General features: G+C 45.9%; 1 protein-coding gene across 1 annotated transcript in view; it reads right to left on the reverse strand.

Moving 5' to 3' along the window:
- TMEM132D (transmembrane protein 132D) overlaps positions 1 to 22,140 on the reverse strand; it is a 547,747-nt gene that overhangs the window by 152,267 nt on the left and 373,340 nt on the right. Inside the window, exon 4 of the mRNA XM_088019389.1 lies at positions 21,063 to 21,246. Within this exon, the coding sequence (XP_087875515.1) occupies positions 21,063 to 21,246 (184 nt within the window). The remainder of the gene's footprint in view (positions 1 to 21,062; positions 21,247 to 22,140) is intronic.

Below are 22,140 nucleotides of genomic sequence, written 5' to 3' on the forward strand. Positions count from 1 at the left end.
GAACAGTGACAACGGGTCTGGGGAAATAGGTCAAAGCTCCCAGGCACACCCAGTCAACGGAAGCCCTTCACAAGACGGCGGGGTCATCCCGCTCCTCCCTCCCCTTGGTGCTGCCATTTATGGTGTGAGAGAGAGTCCTCGGACTAGCAGAAGGACTGGAACCCACATGTGGTGAGCACCTTGCAAGCCCTCCCTGAGCCTTGCGAGGTGACTTCAACCTCCTGGCAACCATTCCATGGGACACACAGACGGAATCTGCTTGTGACCCGTTTACTGCACCTGGGAGGAGCTATGTATAGAGAGAAAGGTCCTAGAATAAGTTTCAATGAACAAAAATGGGCAGGACAGAAAGTCGGTCATGAAAACTGCAGACCAGTCAAGCTGACATCCAGAGACATGAGTCCACAATAGGTTGTTACAAATGCCGTGGTACCTTCACAGAGCACTGACAATCACCGGAACACAGTATAGTTTCAATAAGGGCCTGTCACGCCTGAATAATCTGTTACTAATTTGTTGGATCTTCTATGCACCATCATTTATTCTTTCAACAAATACTTCTGAGCCCCTACTAGGTGTCAAAGAATGTTCTAGGTGTGTGGATGCTGCATCAATCAAGGTGAGTAAGCTCCCTGTCATCAAGTTTACAATCCAGTGGGAAAGAAACACTCACAAGTAAACATAAAAATAAGAAGGACACTTTCAGGTAACTAAGGGTAGAGTAAAGCAAATAAGCCATGTGACGGAATGAGTGGTGTCTTTACGGTGGGGGTCAGGGGCACTGTTCATTAGCTGATTCAGGAAGGCTTACACAGAGAGGACCCACTGGGTGCGTCAGCCGAGAGACATGCTGGAGGCAGAGATTTCCAGGCAGGGGAACGGTGAGTGCGGACACCCGGAGGTAAGGGTAAGTTTCAGGAGCACCAGAGGACAGGGGATCTGAAGCTTCCCAGCAAGTGAGTCCATTTTAGGAAATGAAATCAAAGAGGTAGAGAAGGGTCAGGCAATGAAGGGATCCTTGGGTCTTTGTAAGAACTTTGAATTTTATTCTTCATGTGAATGGAACTGCATGTAATGATTTGAAGCAGAAAAGAAGGCTATGTATCTTGTGTCTTAAAAACCACTCCTTAGCAGCTCTGGGGAGAATGGATCAGGTGGGGGTGTGGGTGGCTGGAGGGGAGGAAGGGAGACCATTTATTTAGGGCAAGAGATGAAAGTACCTTGAACTTAGGGAATAGCAGAAGAGATCAAACTCAAGGCTATACTTTTGGAGGCAAAACTAAGAGATGGGGTTCTCAGTTGGCCTGTAGGGTAAAGGAAGTCAGTATCATGGAGAACTCTTAGGTTGCTGGTTTGAGAACCAGGTGGAGTGGGGTACAATTTATTGATGTGATAAAACCAGGAAAAGAAAGAATTAGGGGGAAAAAGAATTTATTAACTTTTAGAATATGATAGACATTGTTTATGTGGGATACTGGTAAAATGGAGATAAAATCAACCTCATCATGTCATCATGGACTCTGAGAAGTGACTTGAATCTGAATGAGAGGGCATCTATCATTTATTCATTAACTTAGTCATCAGCAAACATTTTGAACACTTACTATGTATTAAGAAATATTTTAGATACCAAAAATAACCATGAAGAAAAGGCAAAACATAAAACAAAAAACAAAAAAAAAAACCTCCTGTCCCCACAGACTTAGAGAAAATCAAGGAAAACTGATGGCATTTCAGGTGAGATCTTAGACTGTGACATTAGCATGTGATAGGGTCAGATTCTGGGTATACTGGGAAGGTAGAATTATTATTCAGGGTCAACCAAGAGATTGGAGGCAGGCTGTGGGAGCAAAGGACTCCTCCGTTTGGGTCTGAGTAGCTGGAACAGTGGAACTGGCATGGACTACAACGGAGGGGCTTCCAGGAGGAATGCGTTGGGAGGGTGAAGGTCAGGGATGCTAGTGTGATGCTCAACAGCCCAGAGGAGTTCTGGAAGCAGGCAGTCAGGGAAGTAATCCAGGCTAGAGGCACGCGCTTCGGAATTATCACTGAAGAGGGAATAATGTCACCAGGAAGGATGAGATCACCAAGGGGTTCAGAGTAGGCAGAAAGGAATTCTACAGACTTCCTCAGAGCAGAACAGGTGGGTAGGTGAGAGAGAGTGAGTGAAGGAGATCAAGAAACGGTAGCCCATGAATTAGGAAGGAGACATGAAGTGTGTGTGGTCCCAGGACCTTGGAATTCCACAGAGGGTGTTGTTCTCATCTGTGTTCCGTTCAGAATTTCAATTAATGGATTGAATGAGGAAGTTGATAGCATGCTAATCATATTATACATGACATAAAGCTGAGAGTTATAATCAAAATGCTCAATCACAGATTCAGGATCCTAAAATATTTCAACAGGCTGGAATGATAATGGAATGTGTCCAACGAGATTAAATTTTAGAGAGAAATGCCAAATCTAGCTTCCTGGCTCAAAGCCCCTCACTGTACGAGAACAATCATAGTTGAGATGCAGCTGAGGACCAGCATGTGAAGAAGACAAAGAGGTCTATGTAATTGGGGGTCAACAGTGCGATGTGGCTTCTCCCAAAGAGAGTTTCAGCAGATTGGCTGGTGCCAGTGGGAATAATCAGTGGGTGCCCAAAGTGAGATGTTAGCACGCAGCTGAGCTCCTCTCTCAGTCAGCCCACACCCTGAACGCCATCTCTAGGTCTGAGACTACAAATTAAGTCCGGGAACCAACGTGACACTGATGGGCAATGGGATGCAGAGACTGTCCTCTCCAAGGACCCTATTCAACCCAACCCAAGGGTGTTTAGATAAGAATGCCCAGCACAGTCAGAGAATGACAGGAGTTGAAAGAACTGAGGGATATTAAAACTCGAGAAAGACACCCTTGGTGGGACACTGTGCTGTTGATTTCCTAACTCCTTCCTAGGCAGGAAAAACTACACTCCCCAGCTCTCGTGTAAGTTAGGAATGGCGGAAGACAATCCCAGAAGAGGCTGGGAAGCTGGGAAGGGGTTAAATCCCTGAGGTCAGCCTCATGTGCCATGCTAAGCATTGTGTCGTCTCTTCGTTCATCTGTTTTATGCAAGAAATAGGGACATCATCGAAGCTGAGTTTCTAAAAGCTTACCATCTGCCGTGTAGGGAACAGAGCAGTGAAGGATCAGGGGTGGATGGCACGTCTGTAATGATCTAGACTACAAAGGATAATGTGAACCACAATATTGGCAGTTGACATAGAAAAAGGACAGGTTTGAAAAACAGGAGGCAAAATCAAAAGGACTTGGTATTGGGTTGGACATCAGGATATGGGAGATAAGGGTGTCAAAGGTGACTTGAATGGGTAACAAAAGGGAGGAGAAGCCACCCACTAGATACTGAACGTTACAAATCTCTCCCTCTCTCTGTATATATGGACAACATAGGATATCTATCCATCCATCCATCCATCCATCCATCCATCCATCCATCCGGTCAATAGCTGCATTATCTATTTCTATCATCCTCATCCATATCCATATTTACCCATATCTTTATCTATCATATCTATGTTTATAGAATGGTGTGGGTTTCCCTAAGATGGTACTGCATTATTCCCTATACCCAGAAAAGAACAGTAAAAGGCTAGGCAAATCCCTAGAGTGGATGTTGTAGAGGGAATTCCATCATATTATGGAACATTCATAGGTTGTTTTGAAACATATTACCACGGATCTTTCCAACAAAATGTCAAGAATCCCATTAAATGGATAGGGCCCATGTGGCATTATTTCACAGATAAGAAAAGGGAGGTACCAAGATAGAACCTTGCCGAGCTTTACTCTGAGAACAGGTGACAGAAACATGGGTTTTCCTTGTGAGTCTATTTTCTCCTCTTGTTCAAAAGGCTTTGAACATCATACCGCCACCACTTAGTCACGTGGCAGCTGAGCTCTATCATCTTCCATCCCGGAGATAAATTTATCCAGGATCGTTGCACATGCACAGCTTCCCCATCCGTCCAGGGGTGGGGTTAATGTCATACCTTCTGCTCTTCTTCAGGTGCACGGCGTTGGACATTGCACACGCACGCTCAGAGGGCAGGTGCTGGCTCTTACCCGCATAGCTCCACACTTAAATCCCTCACAGCAAGCATGAGTCTGCAGTCAGACAGACTCTTTCTAGCCAGGTGAACTTCACTTATTTTCTTTCCATAAATCTCAAGTTTTCCCATCTGAAAAATGACCATGATGCCCCTCTCGTGACGTACTGGAAGCCTAAATAAGTCTTGTAGAAGAGCCTGCAGATAGAGTTTCAGGTAGCAAAACACAGTAACTAGCAACGTGCTTAGTAAAGGAGATGGGCTGCTTATGTTCCAGGGTGGAGTCCGTTCTAGGATAGTTGAACTGTATGCTTATTATTATTATTCCCCAACTTCCTTACCACACAGGGAAAGTCGTATGTCAGAGATGGGTTTTCGAGGTCCTGCGTTCCATCACCACACCTGGATTTCACGCACTAGAAAGTTAAACTTACCACCTGTCCCCATCTCAGAAATGAGTTCAACCTTTCCCTACTTATTAAAGATGAATCCATTATACGCAGGAAGAGGTATGTAATATCTAACATTCTCCCATGGGGTAAAAGAATTAACTGGCTAGTCACACACATTTTCGAAATGGAAATGCAAGACACATGGAAAGAACTCTCAGGTCTCTGGTAACGAGCTTAGCAAAATCCCGTCCTTAATCATTCCACTGAGTTTCCATATGTTGTTTTATTATCCTTGCGTAGAACCATGGATTTGTAAGGACCAAGAGCTTCCATCTCAATTGAAAAACTGTCAGGAAAACAGATCTGCATGGAACACACAGAGCCATTTAAATACTTCCTTCCCCACCGTCTGCTGCTGACAGGCTTAGGAAAATAAGTCTGATAAAAGTCACTTTGAACTGTAGCCACCAGATCACTAAAGTAATAATTTTGAATAATTCCATGGCAGGGCTTTCGTTCTGCTGCTTAGAGACACAGCTACTTCTCTCTACAAGGCACAAAAAGTCCCTTCTTCCTATCATAACTCAATTTTCTCATGTTTTTACAATTAAAAACCTTAAATACCAATGTTCCCCATCTTTTCTGATCAAGTCATGCTATCATCTGCCACACACGATCATTTCAGCAGTGGAAAAATGGATACAGATCCACTTCCTAGATGGCCTCGGGGATTAACACCAGGCTCTGTGAACAAACTCCAAACAGAGAAGACAGAGAGACCAGTGTGTGTGTATTATACATACACACACACACACACACACACACACACACACACACACACACACACACACACACATATATATCTAGCCTTAGCTGAATTAACAAACCAGAGAATCCCTGCCAAAGAAAACTAAATTGATTGGGAAGAAGAGTGACAATTCTTTAGGGAATTGTGATCAGAGGTGGTTTGGATTCGAGCTTCAGATCATCAGACTGCTCTGTTACCTGTTTGTTAAAATCCCTTTTGATGGGGATTTCACAGGTTATAAAGAAATACATTTCGAAGCTTTAAATCTTGGCTGAAGCTCAATCTTCAACTTTTAATATCCCCAACTAAGCATTTTCACATAGCTATTGACAACGGGCTACCGCCGGACCAAGACTTTTGCTTCAGTAAGGACCGCGGTACCCCTGGTGATACCCTGGAGATGGGAGGGGGGGGGATTTGTTCCCCAGTGTCCACAGGCCTGGTTTCCAGATGAAGGACAGCGTACTCGTTCTTTCTCCACAGGTCATCATCTTTATTTGTCAAGCACCTGTTGCACAGGCCATTTTGGTCCTTGTCGAAGGTTTTAGGATTTGCTTGTAAATGAAACAAAAAGGCAGGTATCTCCTTCACCCCAAACGTTATAATCATCTTTGTCCGGGAGCTTTCCGCTGTGGATTTTCCAGGCGACCTCGTGGAACACCATGGCTCCATTCTTTCTTCTCTCCTGCCCATCAGAAACCTGGTGTCATTCAAATTGCCATCCTGACTTACCGCTCGGGAACTCAGAGACCGCCGACAGCATCCTCATCCTAGCTAGGCATGACCATCCCAGTCCCTTGGTGGGGATGAGTTGAGGAAGCCTGCTTAGACCAATCAGAGTATCTGGTGACTGCTTCCAGGCTGGGGGCGCAGGTGACGGCCATATCTCACCGGCAGGGAGGACATCCGTGGGGGAGAGCTGTTCTCCTTTCTCCCGCCAAATGTGAACGACACCTCCCTTTGCTCCCGTGGCTGCTGATAACCATGAAGGGCGTGAGGAGGGCAAGACCAAGCCATGTGAAGCGACAGAGCTGGCTGCCTGGACCCGCCTTCTTCTCTGTGGCCCCTGCCCTCTGACTCCCCAGGGTGTGCCACGGGTAGTCTGCGTGTTCGCCAAGCCCGTGTGAAGTGGGCTTCCTGTTGCTCGCCTTGGGAGAGCACCTCCACTGACCACACAGTGATACCTTAAATGCAAGAATAAGCTCTGCAGGAGTCCCACCACCTGCTGTCCGCAAGCTGGGCGCCCAGGAGCGCTGCGGGCAAGGGTGCCGGTCTGAGGGCAGGACAGGGTGAGACATGGGGTGTCCCAGCTCAAGCAGTGATGCAGGGAAACAGGAGTAGGCTTCCTCCTTTTCTCAGCCGATAAAATTAGAGGATTCTAATATTATATTATATATAATAGGATTAAATATTCATAAATATTCATATTTATTATCTATAAAAATACATATGTGCAACACTATATAATATAGGCTTAGAAAATGGGGAATAATATTATACAATTACACTATATATTTCTCAGCCTAGATACCTATGTCCTATTGGTTCTGTTTCTCTGGAGAACCCGACGGCAGGAGGAGGGAAGGTAGAGCAAGAGGGAAGGGAGAGAGGAAAAGACATTCTCTTTTGCCAAAGTAGGGGTGAGGGAAAATATCTGCGTTAGCATTCCTATCTTCCTCTTTAAGGCAAAAGAGAAATCAAGTTCAAGGGTAAAGCGATCATTTTTGTTTGGGCTAAGTTTAATGGGTAATTTACTTGCACAACTGGAAGACTGGTTTATACAAACTCAAAAGACAGGGTTTTTTCCCCCTAATTTGCCCACAGTGGGAAGTCCTAACCCTGTATTTACTACCCATCGTGCAAAGATGAACAGAGTACAGAGCTCATGGAGTTGTTACCTAACCCGTATTTTACTTTAACTATACACCAACTCACATTCCAGCATCCATGGAAATCCCCAGTCTCCTTAGCATCTGTCAAGAAAATAATGGTTTTTGTTGAAAACTTCTGAGTTAAAGAACACCGGGAAAATTGTTCAGTCCCACACGAGAAAACCACTACTTGGTGAAAATAAATATTCTAAATGTGCTATTTTCAAAATATTTTTTTAAAGATTTTATTTAGTTACTTGAGAGAGAGCGAGAGAGGGAGAAAGAGCACAGAGGCAGAGGGAGAAGCAGACTCACCACTGAGCAGGGAGCCCGGTCCGGGACTTGATCCCAGGACCCCGGGGTCCTGGGAAGGCAGACGCTTAACCGACTGAGTCACCCAGGCGCCCCTTCAAAATTTTTTAATGTAATATTTTTTTCTCACTAGGACAAACATGTTCTTGCCAACATATATGTATTGAGGACCTTTAATGTTTTGTATGGAGATGGGCGTTCTCTACACACCCGTGTGCTTGATAGTCCACACTGGTGAATGCCGAATGGCTTCTTTTCTAAGATGAACACGTTTTAAGAGGAAGAAACAAATGTTCCCTTTAGACTATTTGGGGCTGCTCTTCATGTGCTGTTCCATCACACCATATCTGCATCTTAAAGTCTTGAGCTCTTCTCATAAAGGCAACCGATGCTTCATTATGCCCTAAAGCTGTTTCTGGACGGTGGATGTGATGGCCGGAGCTTCACTAGCCATTCTGGATCCTGAGGTGACTTTGAGAAAGGAGTCACCTGGTAGGAAGACGCCTGTGTGAGCGAGGAAGCCACCATATTCACCACATAGCCCTACTTCTGGACTTCTTTCACGTGTGAGAGACATGAACTTCCGTCATTGCTAAAGCCCTTTTATCTGGGGGCTGCTATGCCGTGTAGCCAAATGGATCCAATCTAACACAGTGAGCCAGTAAGTTCTGATTCCTGCACAAGCCAGCATGGACTGGATTTGAGAAGTCCGAACACATTCACTGTTGTCATCTAAGGCTGCCACAGGGGCACAGACATTATTACTTATTATTTAGGACGTTATAGGCTTATCGAGCCTTTTCATTTCTATAGAGCATCCATTTGTTTCTACAGGACGTTGCTTTTTCCTTAATTTCTTGGAAAACTTGCAGAAAAGCGTAAGAAAAGAAGCAACGGCTACTTCAGCTTTTCTGTGTGACTACTCCCACACTTACCTTCCCTCCTGGGGCTACCTGTGCCAGTAGCAATAGCTGCTCACACCCACGAAGCGCCAGGCCCTGTGCTAAATGGCTTACAATGACTCCCACTAAAGTCTGCATCCCCCTAGGAAGCAGAAATAGGATGATTATCCCCATTTTACAGGTGAGAAGAGTCAGGTGCAGAGAGGTCATCTGACTTGCCCCAGGTCCACGCACTCACAAACTCCCAGGCCAGAGATGTGGTTCAGCTCCATCGGATTCATCCAACAACGCAGCGTGTGTACTGAGCTTCTACTGGGGTCACATGCCGGTCTAGGCACTGCACACGTGGCGTGAACACCACAGGCAATGCGCCTATTTTGATCTTTATCTGCTGGGCAAAATCAATACATGACATGCTAGGTCTCAAGAGGTACCGTGGAGGGGCACCTGGGGAGCTCAGTTGGTGAAGCATCTGCCTTCAGCTCAGGTCATGAGCCCAGGGTCCTGGGACTGAACTCCATGTCGGGCTCCCCGCTCAGTGGGGAGTCTGCTTCTCCCTCTCCCACTGCTGCTGTCCCTTCCCCACCCCCTCTCATGTGTGCGCTCTTTCTCTCCGTCAAATAAATAAATAAATCTTTAAAATGACGATGCAGGATGCACCATGAGAACACGCTCTTGGCACAGGATGCTTTCCGATGCAACTCCGCTGAAAGGCATGTTGGGCGGCTGGTAGTTGCTAGATGGCGGAGGTACTGGTGTGAGCCCGCCTTTGGGAAATGATCTAAGAAGGAAGGAAGTGCTGCCTCTGAGCGCACGGAACCTGGGAATTCATTGGAAACATGCTCTGAAATCAGTCTCTGGTTCTCTTTCTGCAACCCCCTTCCACTCTTTGGTAATGAGGTTAATCGAAAGGTTAATGGGAGCTGCAGCGCTGGCAAGTTCTGCCACTGTCCGGGGGATACCGCCTACGAGGAAGAAGTGAGTCAGGGGATGTGAGGGATACTCAGGCAGATTTAGGAAGGTGGGAGAGCTCCCAGGACTCTGAGAAGGTGGAAGGCGCTCCTTCAACATTCGGGGTCAAACCATCACGGGGGCAGGGGGCGGTGGGGAGCTTGCCAGCCTAGGGAAGTAACAGGTGCAGGGCTGAGCATCAGCCCCAGGTGTGGGGCGCCTGGTCTAGGGAGGAGGCTCGCTCGCTCCACCTGCTCAGGTTGACCGAGGTCTCGTGGGGGCTCTGCATTCAGCGCCGCACAGAGGGAAATGCATCCCTGCTCACCGCAGAAAATGCACTTTTCTCATGATAATGATGCTTTCCAAAATTGTTTTCATTTTTAGGGAGCTGTTCCTTCAAGGAGGTCATGCTTTACATCATGATTGGGTCTTGGAGGAGAGTCACTGTCAAGCTCCTAAGGAAGAACTTAGACAAGGCTAAGAAAAGGCTCTCTAGTATATGAAAGATCGGCTTAAAAATTATATTCTCTATGCTCTAGTTTTTGTATAACCTTCGTAGGTTTTATATGTATAAATGTTTGAAAAAAATTTTTAAAGCGTACCTTCCGGCGGTACGTGTAAATGATACGAAATTCACATTTCCACGTTCACGAACGGTCTGAGCGGCACACAGCTACGCCCATCGGCGGATGTGTTTCAGCTGCTTTGGGGCTACCAAGGGCACAGCTGCAAAAATATTTACCCTCCGTGCCTTCACAGGAAGTGTGTGCCAACCCCACTGTTTGCAATCCTATCTGAGCTAATGCTCTTTTCACATAACGGAGATTTATACAACAAATTAAGAAGCGCCGACTTTATCCCGAAAGAAGAACCATAATGAACATAACCTACCAACACACATGCTTAAAAAAATCAATATAATGTCTTAACGGAATTATAAAGGAGAAATAAAAGCAAATAGTTTATAGTAAAGTAGTATGTACTTCAGTGCATGAACTGCAGGGTGGGACTCCACGGTAAGACACAGTGGTGCATTGGGACGCCTGGACCTACAGGTAGCGGCAGGAACCCCCCCTCAACGCCCCCTGCAAGCGCAGCTAGTCTAGGTCTTGCTGCTCCATTGACCCACAGGAGCTGGTGCTTTTGATGGGGCAACACAGCCATTGAGACACAGGGCTGATGGGGCACAGAACCAGAGGAATAAAATCCCCAACCTTTCTCTTCACCCCCCATCTGGTCTTTTTCCATGGCCGACCATTGACTGAACCCAACCAGAATCCAGCAGACCAGGCAGCCCTTCGGAGGCCACGCACACAGCAAAGACTCCCAGGGCCCAGAGCAGGGAGGAGATGAGCAGACAGGGGGTCCACAGAGCCAGTGGAGAATACACAGACCCCCGTCTCAGAAATAGCATGAGCTCCCCCCAGTTCCCCAAGCCACAGTGTTGGAGCCGTGCTGTCTAATCTGAGAGCCATTAGCCATCAGACGGTCATGCTGTCTAATCTCAGCCAAATCACAATCGCAGTTGGCCCTTGAACAACGCAGGTTTGAACTGCGTGGATCCCCTTCTACGTGGATTTTTTCCATGAATATGGTATAGTACCGTAAATGCATTTTCTCTTCCCCATCTTCTTAAAACCATTTTCTTTTCCCTAGCTTACTTCATCATAAGAATATGGTGTATAGGGGTGCCTGGGTGGCTCAGTTGTTAAGCGTCTGCCTTCAGCTCAGGTCATGACCCCAGGGTCCTGGGATCGAGCCCCGCATCGGGCTCCCTGCTTGGCGGGAAGCCTGCTTCTCCCTCTCCAACTCCCCCTGCTTGTGTTCCTCCTCTCGCTGTCAAACAAATAAATAAAATCTTTAAAAAAAAAAAAAGAATATGGTGTATAATACACAGAATATGCAAAATCTGCTAATCGACTGTTTATGGTTTTGGTAAGGTTTCCAGGCAATAGTAGGTTATCAGTAATTAAGCTTTTGTGGAGTTGTAAGTTACACAGAGATTTTCGCCTGCGCAGGGGCTTGGTACCCCTAACCCCTGCGTTGTTCAAGGGTCAACTGTAATTAAATTACAGAAAAATTCAGTTCCTCCATGACATCAGTCACGTTCCCAGAGCTCAAAAACCATGTGTGGCTATGGCTACCATATTGGATGGCTCAGATAATAAAACATTTGTGTCACTGCAGAAAGTTCTATCAGATGGCACTGTCTACTCTGGACTCATGGTTGGTCTCACCCACTCAAACAAACTCCTGGTCTTGTCTATAAGCAGATCCTGATGGCCACACTTAGAAAGTACATCCAAGGCCTTCCTTGGATGGCCTTCGATACCATGATCATCACCCTAGACCCAGTCCTCAACCCTTTCCACCTGAACCGTCAAGGTAGCTCCCAACATGGTGTACTTCCATTGCACATACCCCACCAATTTTGTTCTCCTCTTGGTATTCAGAGTGATGTTTTAAAAGTAGATCATGAATCCGATGAGATTTAAACACAATAAATGAGAAACCCTACTGCACATATCGTAGCTGGTGAGCATCTACATGATCCAGTGCCTGCCTACTCGGACCTCATCCCCTCTAATCACTATGCCCCTGCTTCCCTTGACCTTTCTATTCTAAGGCGCACCAAGCTGACCCCAGCTTTGGGCCTTGGCACCTGCCTTCCCTTCTGTCTGGAAAGCCAGCCCTTGTCAGCTATCCCCAAGTTGGATCTATCCTTGGCATTCTGTCTCAGTTCAAATGTCACCTCTGCAGTTATGTCCCAGTCTCAAAGGGCTCACTTCACTATATACTGTTTTATTTCCTGCCAAGCATAGATCAATTCTGAATTCAACTTGCTCAATTATTTTTTACTTATTTACCAGCTGCCCTTCCCCCACCCCCGAATGGGATGTGAGCTCTGTTATATCCCCAACACAAAGGCCGTTGCCTGGCACATGGTGGGGTCTCAGGAAATGCTGCTGGGATGGGTTGCTTTCTCGAGTGCCTATTTGCTCACTGAGAGCAACTGGCTAAACACTAGCCGGGGCTGTGATAACCACACAGGAGCCAACAATAGCAAAAACACCCTGACTCAGTTTGTACCTTTAAAAGCTTTGAGGTTCAGCCACCACCACCTCATTATAAATCACCTCTGGAGAGGACAGCTCATTAGGGGCATCAAAGGCACCAGAGTGGGGTGAAAAGAAAAGGCAGGAGCTTTGCGCATGATAAATAATTCATTTTCAGACAACTTTCCTATTTCAGTAAGACTTCTCAATTTCATATTTTTTATGAGGGTGTTTTTTTATATTTGCATTTTCCAAAGATCCTTTTGCATACTGAACCGATCAGCAGCCGAAACTCGGTTTTCACGGAGAGGGGGGTGTGGTGCACTGGTCGAGAGCGTGGGCTCCCGAGCACATCCATCTGGACTCTTCTTCATGTTCAGCTTCGTGGCTGGATGGCTTGGAGCATCCTTCAACCGTGCATGCCCTCCTGCATCCGTGAAATTGGGAGAAGAGCAGTACCAGCCTCACCAGGTCCCTGAAGGGATCTAATGAGTCAATATAAAGAAGGAGGTAAAGAGAGCGTACCTCATACCTAATAAGCACCATGCATCTGGTGGTGTTAGTGTGAGCACTGTTGAGGGCAGCCATGGTTATTCACCAAAGGCACAAAGCGAGAACGCTCCTTGAAGCAGAGATTTTTCTCAAGGGCTCTAGCCGCAACTTAATTTGCACTTGGTTGAGAAGTATAAAAATGAAAGCAAGGGTGTGCTATCCAGTGTGACTGAATTTTCAAAAAGTCTGAGCAAAACAACAGAGGGTATTGGCATATTAATTAACAGGCTGACACAGGCAAAGAATACCATGAAAAAGTCAAACAAAAAAGTGCCAAGAATCTGCTTTCATGCCAAAAATAAAAAGAAATTTCATTACGGGAGCCAGGAAAGAGAGTTTCCTTCGCTAACGTGGGGGCCTTTTCTTTAGTTCTGATCTCAGTAGGTGCTGTTACCTGTGCTGCCGTCAGACAGGACAGGACACAAAGGACCCCGCGTTACCCTATCCCCAGTGGGCGGTGAGGCTGTTCTCTGGGCTTCCACGACGGGGCAGTGCTGTGCCTTCTGCTGGCTGGTGAGGACCCAGGCTGATGGAAGGAGACAGTCCAAGCAAGGTGGGTGTGCCAGGAGATTAAGTCACAAGGATTCTGAAGATCAGGGGAGGGTGTGGCCCATGAAAAGAAAGGTCATTTTATGCTTGACTCTTAAACAATGCGGGGTTTAGAGGCACCCACCCCGGCACAGTGGGAGATCCACCTATAACTTCTAACCCCCACACCAAGCTGAACTACTCACAGCCTCCTGTTGACCAGCAGCCAGACTGGTAACATAAACAGTTAATTAGCACACATTTTGTATAGTCTATGTATTATACTGCATTCTTACAATAAAGTAAGCTAGAGACTATAAATGTTATTAAGAAAATCATAGGGAAAAGACAACACATGTATAGTACCGGACTCCATTTATTGAAAAAAATCCCCATATAAGTGGACCCGTGCAGTTCAAACCCGTATTGCTCAAGCGTCAACAGTGTTTAAGGGGAGGACTGTATTAGATCCAGGAAAGCTTACTTAAAATGTATTTCATCAGTCTTTATAATAGGAAATTATATGGCTATAAAAATGTGAGTGAGTTTTGCGAGCTAGGCTGCACTTCACAGCCACGGCTTGCGGACATACCTTACTCACACTAACGAGTATGAGGCATTGGAGTGCAGCATCAACAGTAAGCCTGCAGTGGTGCATTGGCATCTAGCTGCTTCTACATTGGAAGTGGGCTGGAAGACTGGAAGGGTGTAGGCGGAGTTCGAACAGGTCGAAGTGAGGAAGGACGCAGAGGGTACGTAAAGGAGTGTACTGGGCTGAGGTCTTCCCAAACATCTTGGGTATGGCTCTTGCCTATTACAGCTCCCAGTGGAGTGATCTCAACAACCACCAAAAATAACTCAAGAGTGTCTGAATCCCCCGATGTGACTACTGTCCTCACCATGCACAAGGAAATCATGGGGTGGACAGAGCAGAATAATCGACAAAGATCACATCTGTCTGTGGAGATCAGGGAAGATTCCCCAGAGGAGGTGGCATGGGAAGTGGGTTCTACAAAGAGATTCACGAGATGCATTTGGGCTCTCATTAGGGTAACATTTAAGATCATACTGCGCTTCACAAAGAGCACGTGGTATACCTCACTCTTTGATTTTGTTTAAAAAACTGTTGGCCTTCTGCAAGGATCTGCAGAGACATCTATACCTCACATCACTGCAAATATCACAGAAATGTCACCATCGTCGAAGCGTTCATTAGGATGGGAGTCTTTAGATCATTTTCAAGAATCATGATTGTCCATCCGGACTGTATCTCCCGATCATGTTCTATTTAAGGTCCCACCCCAATTCTGATGGCTAAGACTGGTGGTCAAGGCTGAAAAACACAGTGAGGGGGAACCTCATCAGGAGCCGAACAGGGGAGGAGGCACGTTGCTACCATTCACAGAAGAGCAGCACCCACTTAGAGCAGCACCCCAACGGCCATCGCCCAATAGGATCGAAAACATACTTAGTATTAGTTTAAAATGAAGAGCACATGCTAATGTGTTCTCAAGGACTAGCTGCTATGGCATTCCCATGGATAAATATCAGTGTCCTTATCTGAATCCCGGCAGAAGCTCAAAACACTTGTTTTACCCAAACCCCAGAGGCAGTTAGAGAAGGATGTTGAAGAACCCTGAGCAAACCGGGCTAACCCCAAGCCCCCGCCCAGGAAGTTCCAGCTCTTGTAAGAAGTGCAAACATCGCTTTCCAGAATCAGACCCCGACATGCCGTTACAGAGTGCACTAATTAGATTAACGCTAATGCACACTTAATGACATTCTCCTCACATTTTTCTCCCTGAGGACAAGAATATATTTACCTACAAGATGGTAAGGCATCATTTCCTGAGCAGAAAAAAAAAAATGTAATAAAAGTAGAAATACATGAATGGATTTTTTTAAAAAAGGTTTTATGGCTGTAGACATCAGGGAAAAATGGGCAAAATATTGAGGAAGAAATAAATGTCTTTTGGGAAATTAGCTTTGAGTGTTGGTGCTTAACTATGTCTCATTTCAAAGCTTTCCTGGAGATGGAGTTATATTCATCACACAAAGAATGGAGGGGCCATGAGCCCCCCCCCAAATTGATCTCAAATCCTTAATAATAGTATAAGGTGTCACAACTGCATCTTACCTTGAGCTTTCTCAAAATGACAGTTCTACCTATTCAAATGTGCTGTCTGGGGGTATTTGAATTTCTGAGATTTTACAAGAATAATTAAACAGGCATGTTTTTCCTCTTGCTCACGATTAGGGGGAGAAGAGGGATTTCCATTATGGAAATCAGTGGATTTGAGTGCATGAAAATTAAACAAATACCCCCAAACTTCTGCATGGTAAAACATATGATCTGTGAGGTTAGAAAGCACACGGTAAATTGGGAAGAATATTTGCAATAACATGCCAAAGAAAAGGTCAGCATCAGGGCGCCTGGGTGGCTCAGTCGTTAAGTGTCTGCCTTCGGCTCAGGTCATGATCCCAGGGTCTTGGGATTGAGCCCCACGTCTGGCTCCTGGCTCAGCGGGGAGCCTGCTTCTCCCTCTGCCTCTCCCCCGGCTCATGCTCTCTCTCTCTCTCTCTCTCTCTCTCTCTCTGTATCTCCGTGTCTCAAATGAATAAATAAAATCTTAAAAAAAAAAAAAAGAAAGAAAAGGTCAGCATCGTTAATATGTAGAAACAGAAAGGAGAAAGTAGTATCCACGGGCTGGGCTGGGGGTAGGGGGAGGAGTTGGTGTTTAGCGGGTAGAGTTTCAGGGCTGTGAGATGAGAACGTTTTGGACATCTGTTGCATAATCATGTGAAAATATTTAACACTAATGAACTCTACAGTTATAAATGATTAAGATGGTAAATTTCATGTTACCTGTTTTTACCACAATAAAAAAAAAAAAAGACTTTTTTTATAACAAAGTAACAAGAAATGGAATTCCCAACAGGGAAAGGAAATGGGTAAGAAAAAAATGTTTGATAAGAAAATTTACAAATGGGGGCACCTGGGTGGCTCAGTCCGTTAAACATCTGCCTTCAACTTGGGTCATGATCTCAGGGTCCCGGGACCTAGCCCCTACTCCCTGCTCAGCGTGGAGACTGCTTCTCTCTCTCCCTCTGCCCTTCCCCCATTTGTGCTCTCTCTCTCTCAAAAAAAAAATAAATAAATAAAATCTTTAAAAAAGAAAATTTACAAATGGAATCAAAAAAAGGGTAAATTAAAGCAACAATGATGTATAATTTTTGCCTAATAAATAGCCTATTTTTTAAATTTTAATATCCTATGTTTGTAAATTTGCAGGGAAATGGCTATCATCATACACAGCAGGTGGAATTAAATTGGTTAAATTTAATTTAATAATTAAATGTAGGCAGTTTGGAGACTGTTATTAAAAAAATTACAATATTGCATATCCTTTGATTCATATCCTTTGATTTGAATTTATTCTTAAAAGTTTATATACGGGAATCAATCGGAGATGTGTACAAAGATTTTTGTGGAAAAAAGGAAGCCACAGGACACTTCATAACAGAAGATCTCTTAAACATTTTAGGTTTGTGTGTGGATCACGGGCGATATATGGGAAGCCATTTGAATGAGCCCAGAACAAGAACTCACGGTTTTTTTCCTCCCATTTTTCTTTCACACCTCTGTCCCCTGCATGGGAGAGTCCAATCATCGATCTACTTACTGAGATGTACCCAAAAGGGTGCACCTCGCCATTTCTCCACTGTCCTTACCGCAGCTCCGAGGGGCCACCCAGGATGTGTTCCTTCCTTCTTCCACCATAAAATACTTTTAGCGGGACACGTGGCCTCCAGGGATAAAGCTCACCCTCCCACCTCCCCTACAGCTAGTGGTAATCCCTCCGCCGAGCTCACGGCTGATGGGCTGAGAGCAGATGTGCTGCATTCAGGGACGGGTCAGGTCCTGGAGGGAAAGGAGCACATTCTCCTTCCCATCTGCCTGGGCCTGCTGGCTGCCACAGGGACATGGTCATTATTAATCCAAGGCCATGGGGATGAGGTCAGTATCTTTGGGGTCCCTCAGCAACAGGATAGAGGAAGGCTATGTCCTAAGTCCCTGGAGGCATGTGATAAGCCGCAGGCTGCGCACACTCCTACAGGACAGGTTAGGGACAAGTAAATGCTGCACTCGTTAGGTCAGAGTATTTGTCAACAGCCAAAGGACAGGCCCTAACTCTCTCTGACATCTCTCTTGCTCTGCCAAATCTATTCTCTACCTACAGCTGGGTGCTCTTCTAAAAACACGCAGGGGTCCATGTGACTGACTCTCTGCCGAGAGCCTAGCAGCGGCTTCCAATCACGCGTGAAGATCCACCCCCTTACGCAGCTTACGAGTGCTCAGGGACCATGATCTCAACCCAGGCACCTTCTCCTCCCTCATCATGGTCTTGGTGAGCTGGCTTTCCTGCTCTAATATTTCAATTCTCTAATATTTCAAGAACGTGTGACGCAGATGAATAGATTAATAGATGCATGGATATCAGAACTCCTTCAAACATCCCCCAATGAACATATGATGACCAAAGACAAAGTAAAAATGAAATGAAATCCACAAAAAATTCATTTAATGAGGGCCATCTCCCTAAAAATGGCCAAAATTCTTTTACCAATCAAGTCAAAGGTGAAATGAAGCCTCTCGGGAAGGGGGTCTCAGAACACTCCAAACACAAAAGACTGGGGAGTCGGGACCCTTATGACTTCACCCTCAGTTCCAGAGGAAGATGCTCCAAGATTACCAGTAATCCTCATCAGACCAAACATGTTCTAATCGGATTCATTCAACTCAGTTCAAGAATCAGTGAGCACCTATGTGTAGTCTACCACTGTTCCAATGTCGTGAAATATGGCGGCTAATCTACAATATTATTGTCAGGGTACTGTTTATACCTTGCATCCAGAGTTTAAATGAACATAATAATAGCTACCATTTATTGTATGTTTGCTCTGGACTGGACACTGTCCCAGGCACTCTTGAGTTATCACTTTATTCTTACAACAACCTATGAGTAGGTATTGTCTCTTTTTCCCCCTTGAGATGGGGAAGTGAGGCACCGTGAAGTAAGCATGTCTCCATAGCTCGCGACTGGAGCCTAGGAATCAGTTATGTGATTTTGCTTCCTAGGAGTTTCCTGAAGATCAGTACAGAATATGGAAAACACTCAGGTACAAAACGAGTGACCCCTCTGAGCCTCCACTTCCTTACGTGGAAATGAAGGAGGATTGTTATAAATCTTTCCATTGCCTTGAAATAATTATTTTCCTCTTATTTCCTTGTAACAGAGTCTAAGCAATGAGCTAAAATAAAGAGGCACCAGCCTTCCTTTCATCTAAGTATAACCATATGACTAAGTGTTTGCCAAATGGATGTAACCAGATATATTATATCGGATCCTTGCTTCTTTTTTTTTTTTTTTAAGGATTTTATTTATTTATTTGACAGAGAGAGACAGTTGAGAGCAGGAACACAAGCAGGGGGAGTGGGAGAGGGAGAAGCAGGCTTCCCGTTGAGCAGGGAGCCCGATGCGGGGCTCGATCCCAGGACCCTGGGATCATGACCTGAGCCGAAGGCAGACGCTTAACGACTGAGCCACCCAGGTGCCCGGATCCTTGCTTCTTGAAAGGGAAAAGTAACTGGCCATGTTTGAGCTTCTGCATTTCTTACTTTTTCTGGTCTACAGAATATGGCTAAGTCGGTCGGCACTCCAGCATCCATCTTGGGCCCTAAGGGAACCATGAACATGGAATTCATGCCCTCAAACTGCTGAGGCAGAAATAGAGATGGAGCCTGGGTCTCAGATGGCACGAGGCACCATACCAAAACTACACCACCAACCTTAGGAGCTCCCGTACGTGAAAAAAGAAACACGTGTGTATTTAAGACACCCTTGGCTGGGCTAAAGTAGACAGGGTGAGTGAGGAGCTCTCTTGCTTTCAACCAAATGCAATTCCCAATTGATAAAGGGCCAACTAGCTGCTGGCTCTGCCATCACACGATCTTACAGTGCTACATCTATCATAGCTAGAGGGGCGAGGCAAGGCGAGAGTGGTCGGAGACCAGCGGAGGGTGGAGGGGTGCCTTGTCAGAGCGGGGATTCATGCGGGGTAAGGAGACCAACGGGGTTTGGGATAAGCGACGGGAGCATCAGGGATCCGTGAGGCAGGGGAAATGCGGAGCGTGGGAATCAAACCGGTTAACTTATGCTGAGCAAAGCCACGGAAGTTGTTCCGAGTCTTGCAAACAGCTCATCCAACCAAAGGTGCTGAAAAGGGGCAAATTCAAATAATTCCTTATTCAAGACAAATGGTCTTGCCATCCCCAGTAATAGAAGCACTCACTAAGAGCCTAACCGAAGGAATGCTACCCTCACACGTGAAATGAGGCACCCGGGGAGGCTCGATGCCTTCAAAATAAAAGAAATCGTTAATAGGAGCCTTTATCAACAGAAGTACCCCAAACACCTTTACATTTCCTGATGAACAGCATAATAACTAACCTGCTGTCACCAGGCAACTGTCCATGCTACCTTTTATGGAAAGATTGATTCCTGAGGTTCTTTCTGCACTCTCTAATAACACTTGTCAATATTTTCTAACAGATGGTATAGAGGAGACACCAGGCAGTCAACGGATAGGTCAACTCATGCTTCACTTCTGACAGGAAAAGTCCTTTCATAACAGGAGAAAGCTCACATTATTGTCGGCAGACGAACATGCCCAAGCCTTTGCACTGTGAAAATTCACATTTAAAAAAATGTATTATTCCTTTGTAGGGGCTCCTAAAGAGTCTAAGGAAAGGTAGAGCTCTGTGGGGCGTCAGTGTGTTTTGTTAAGGGAACATGAATGGCAGGTCTTCCCACAGGCACTCTAGGACAAACCAGGGCTGGGCCTTCACGGATGAAAGCCCATCTCCGTTTCACAAATCCTAGAGAACACACACACAGACTAATGGTCTTCAATCTTTTCCAAGTTGTAAACAGATGCCCTATGAATGAATATAGGTAACGCTTTCCTATATAGTGTTTCATTTATTTTTATGTAGCTGCCAACACGAACAAGTTGACATTTCACATTCAAACTATATTTATGGCTTCCTTGGAAAATCGGTAGATCTTAAGAACGAAGAATGAGGCTTTCCTACATGGCTTTCCTACATGGCTTTCCTACATGGCTTTCCTACTAGGTGCAGCCTTATGACTGGGCAGGTACTGGCCATGTCACCTGCCACGACCCACTCATATACTTAATCTGTTTGGTCTCTGCGGGTGTGTGTATTTGAGATCCTTAAAGTCTACAATGTATGACAGAAACACAGTTATTAAATGACCGATACTTTTCCTATAATGGAAGATCCAAATCTAATACCTGCAGTTTGATGATTTTCTAAATAATATTCTGAAAATAGTATTTAGAGACAATATATTTTTTAGACTCAGCTCTTTGTAGTAGACTTCAGGTTGCAGTGCCCCCCGACCCTGGTTCCCAGTTCACCGGCACTTCCCCACCAAGTCTAGGTGAGAGCGTGGAGCCTTTCTTTCCCTCGGGTTCTGTATTGACAACCCAAGGCAGGGACATTCTTACCATGGCCAGGGGTATGACGCCGACCAGGTCCTTGTGACTCACGTAGATCTTGGAGACACCCAAGTCAGACGTGATGTCTCCTGGATACTCCACTTGCCACGTGACAAGCTGTGTGGCCGGCGGGTCACTGGGCTCCTCTATTTCCACGTCGATCTGCATGACTTCATAGGAGGGTCCATCCACACTGAGGAGAAGCAGAGAACAACTTTGAGCGACTGGAGCGTGGCAGGCAGGCAATGGGTAACACTTGTCATCTCTACGTGTGTCTCTGTGAAGAGCGTTTCAGAGATGAACCATCAAAAGTAACCCCACACCGTTTTCAACACGATCCGTGGCACCAGCTGGTCTCAGAGACCAGCTCTCCCCGGTTTGGTGGGCTGCTCGGGCTCCGAGGGCAGGTGTTTGTGGATGGTTTACGAAAAGCGCTGATCACATTTCCTAAACGCTTTCCTCCCCTCTGTCCATCTAGGAGATCAGGATTCTTTCCCTCACTCCCCGAAATCTATATGCTGCTCATATTGGATTTTCCAAAGCCATGGTCAGTTCCAAGTGGATGCACAGAATTTTAAAGGTGTCTGAGGGTGATGTGGCTTTGCTCGCCGGCGGTGCAGAGGCACAGAGGTGAGGCGGGGACAGGACAGCGAGGCCATGGGGCACGTGCGGAGAAGCACGGAGAAGCAGCCCCAAGTCCCCTGGAGACAGGAGGCACTGTAACAATGGTTAGTTTTTGGACATTCTGGTGTTTCCTATAAACATGCATCTGGAAACAAAGCCAAGTGAGATTATCAGGATGATTTTTGTAGCAATTTATGTTAGTTTAATTAACTGGATCCCTCTTCTGCCTCTTCACAGGCCCCTTCTATGAAATGCCTGCTCTTCTCTATCATGGGGGGAGGAAAGGCCCATGCGGGGCCGGCCCCTCCCTGAGCGCAGAAGCGAGGAACATGCACACAGGTGAGGATGAACAGAGGATGCAGCGATGAGGGAGGCCCAAGTGGCCAAAGCGACTCCCACCTACCAGATTTGCGCCCGAGGGTTCAAATGTCACGTAACTGCAAAATGATCGCTGACTTCTGCT

The sequence above is a fragment of the Eumetopias jubatus genome, unplaced genomic scaffold (assembly GCF_037043125.1).
Source record: "Eumetopias jubatus isolate StellerSeaLion01/CBP00866 unplaced genomic scaffold, mEumJub1_p1.0 scaffold_16, whole genome shotgun sequence".
NCBI classification, from domain to species: domain Eukaryota; kingdom Metazoa; phylum Chordata; class Mammalia; order Carnivora; family Otariidae; genus Eumetopias; species Eumetopias jubatus.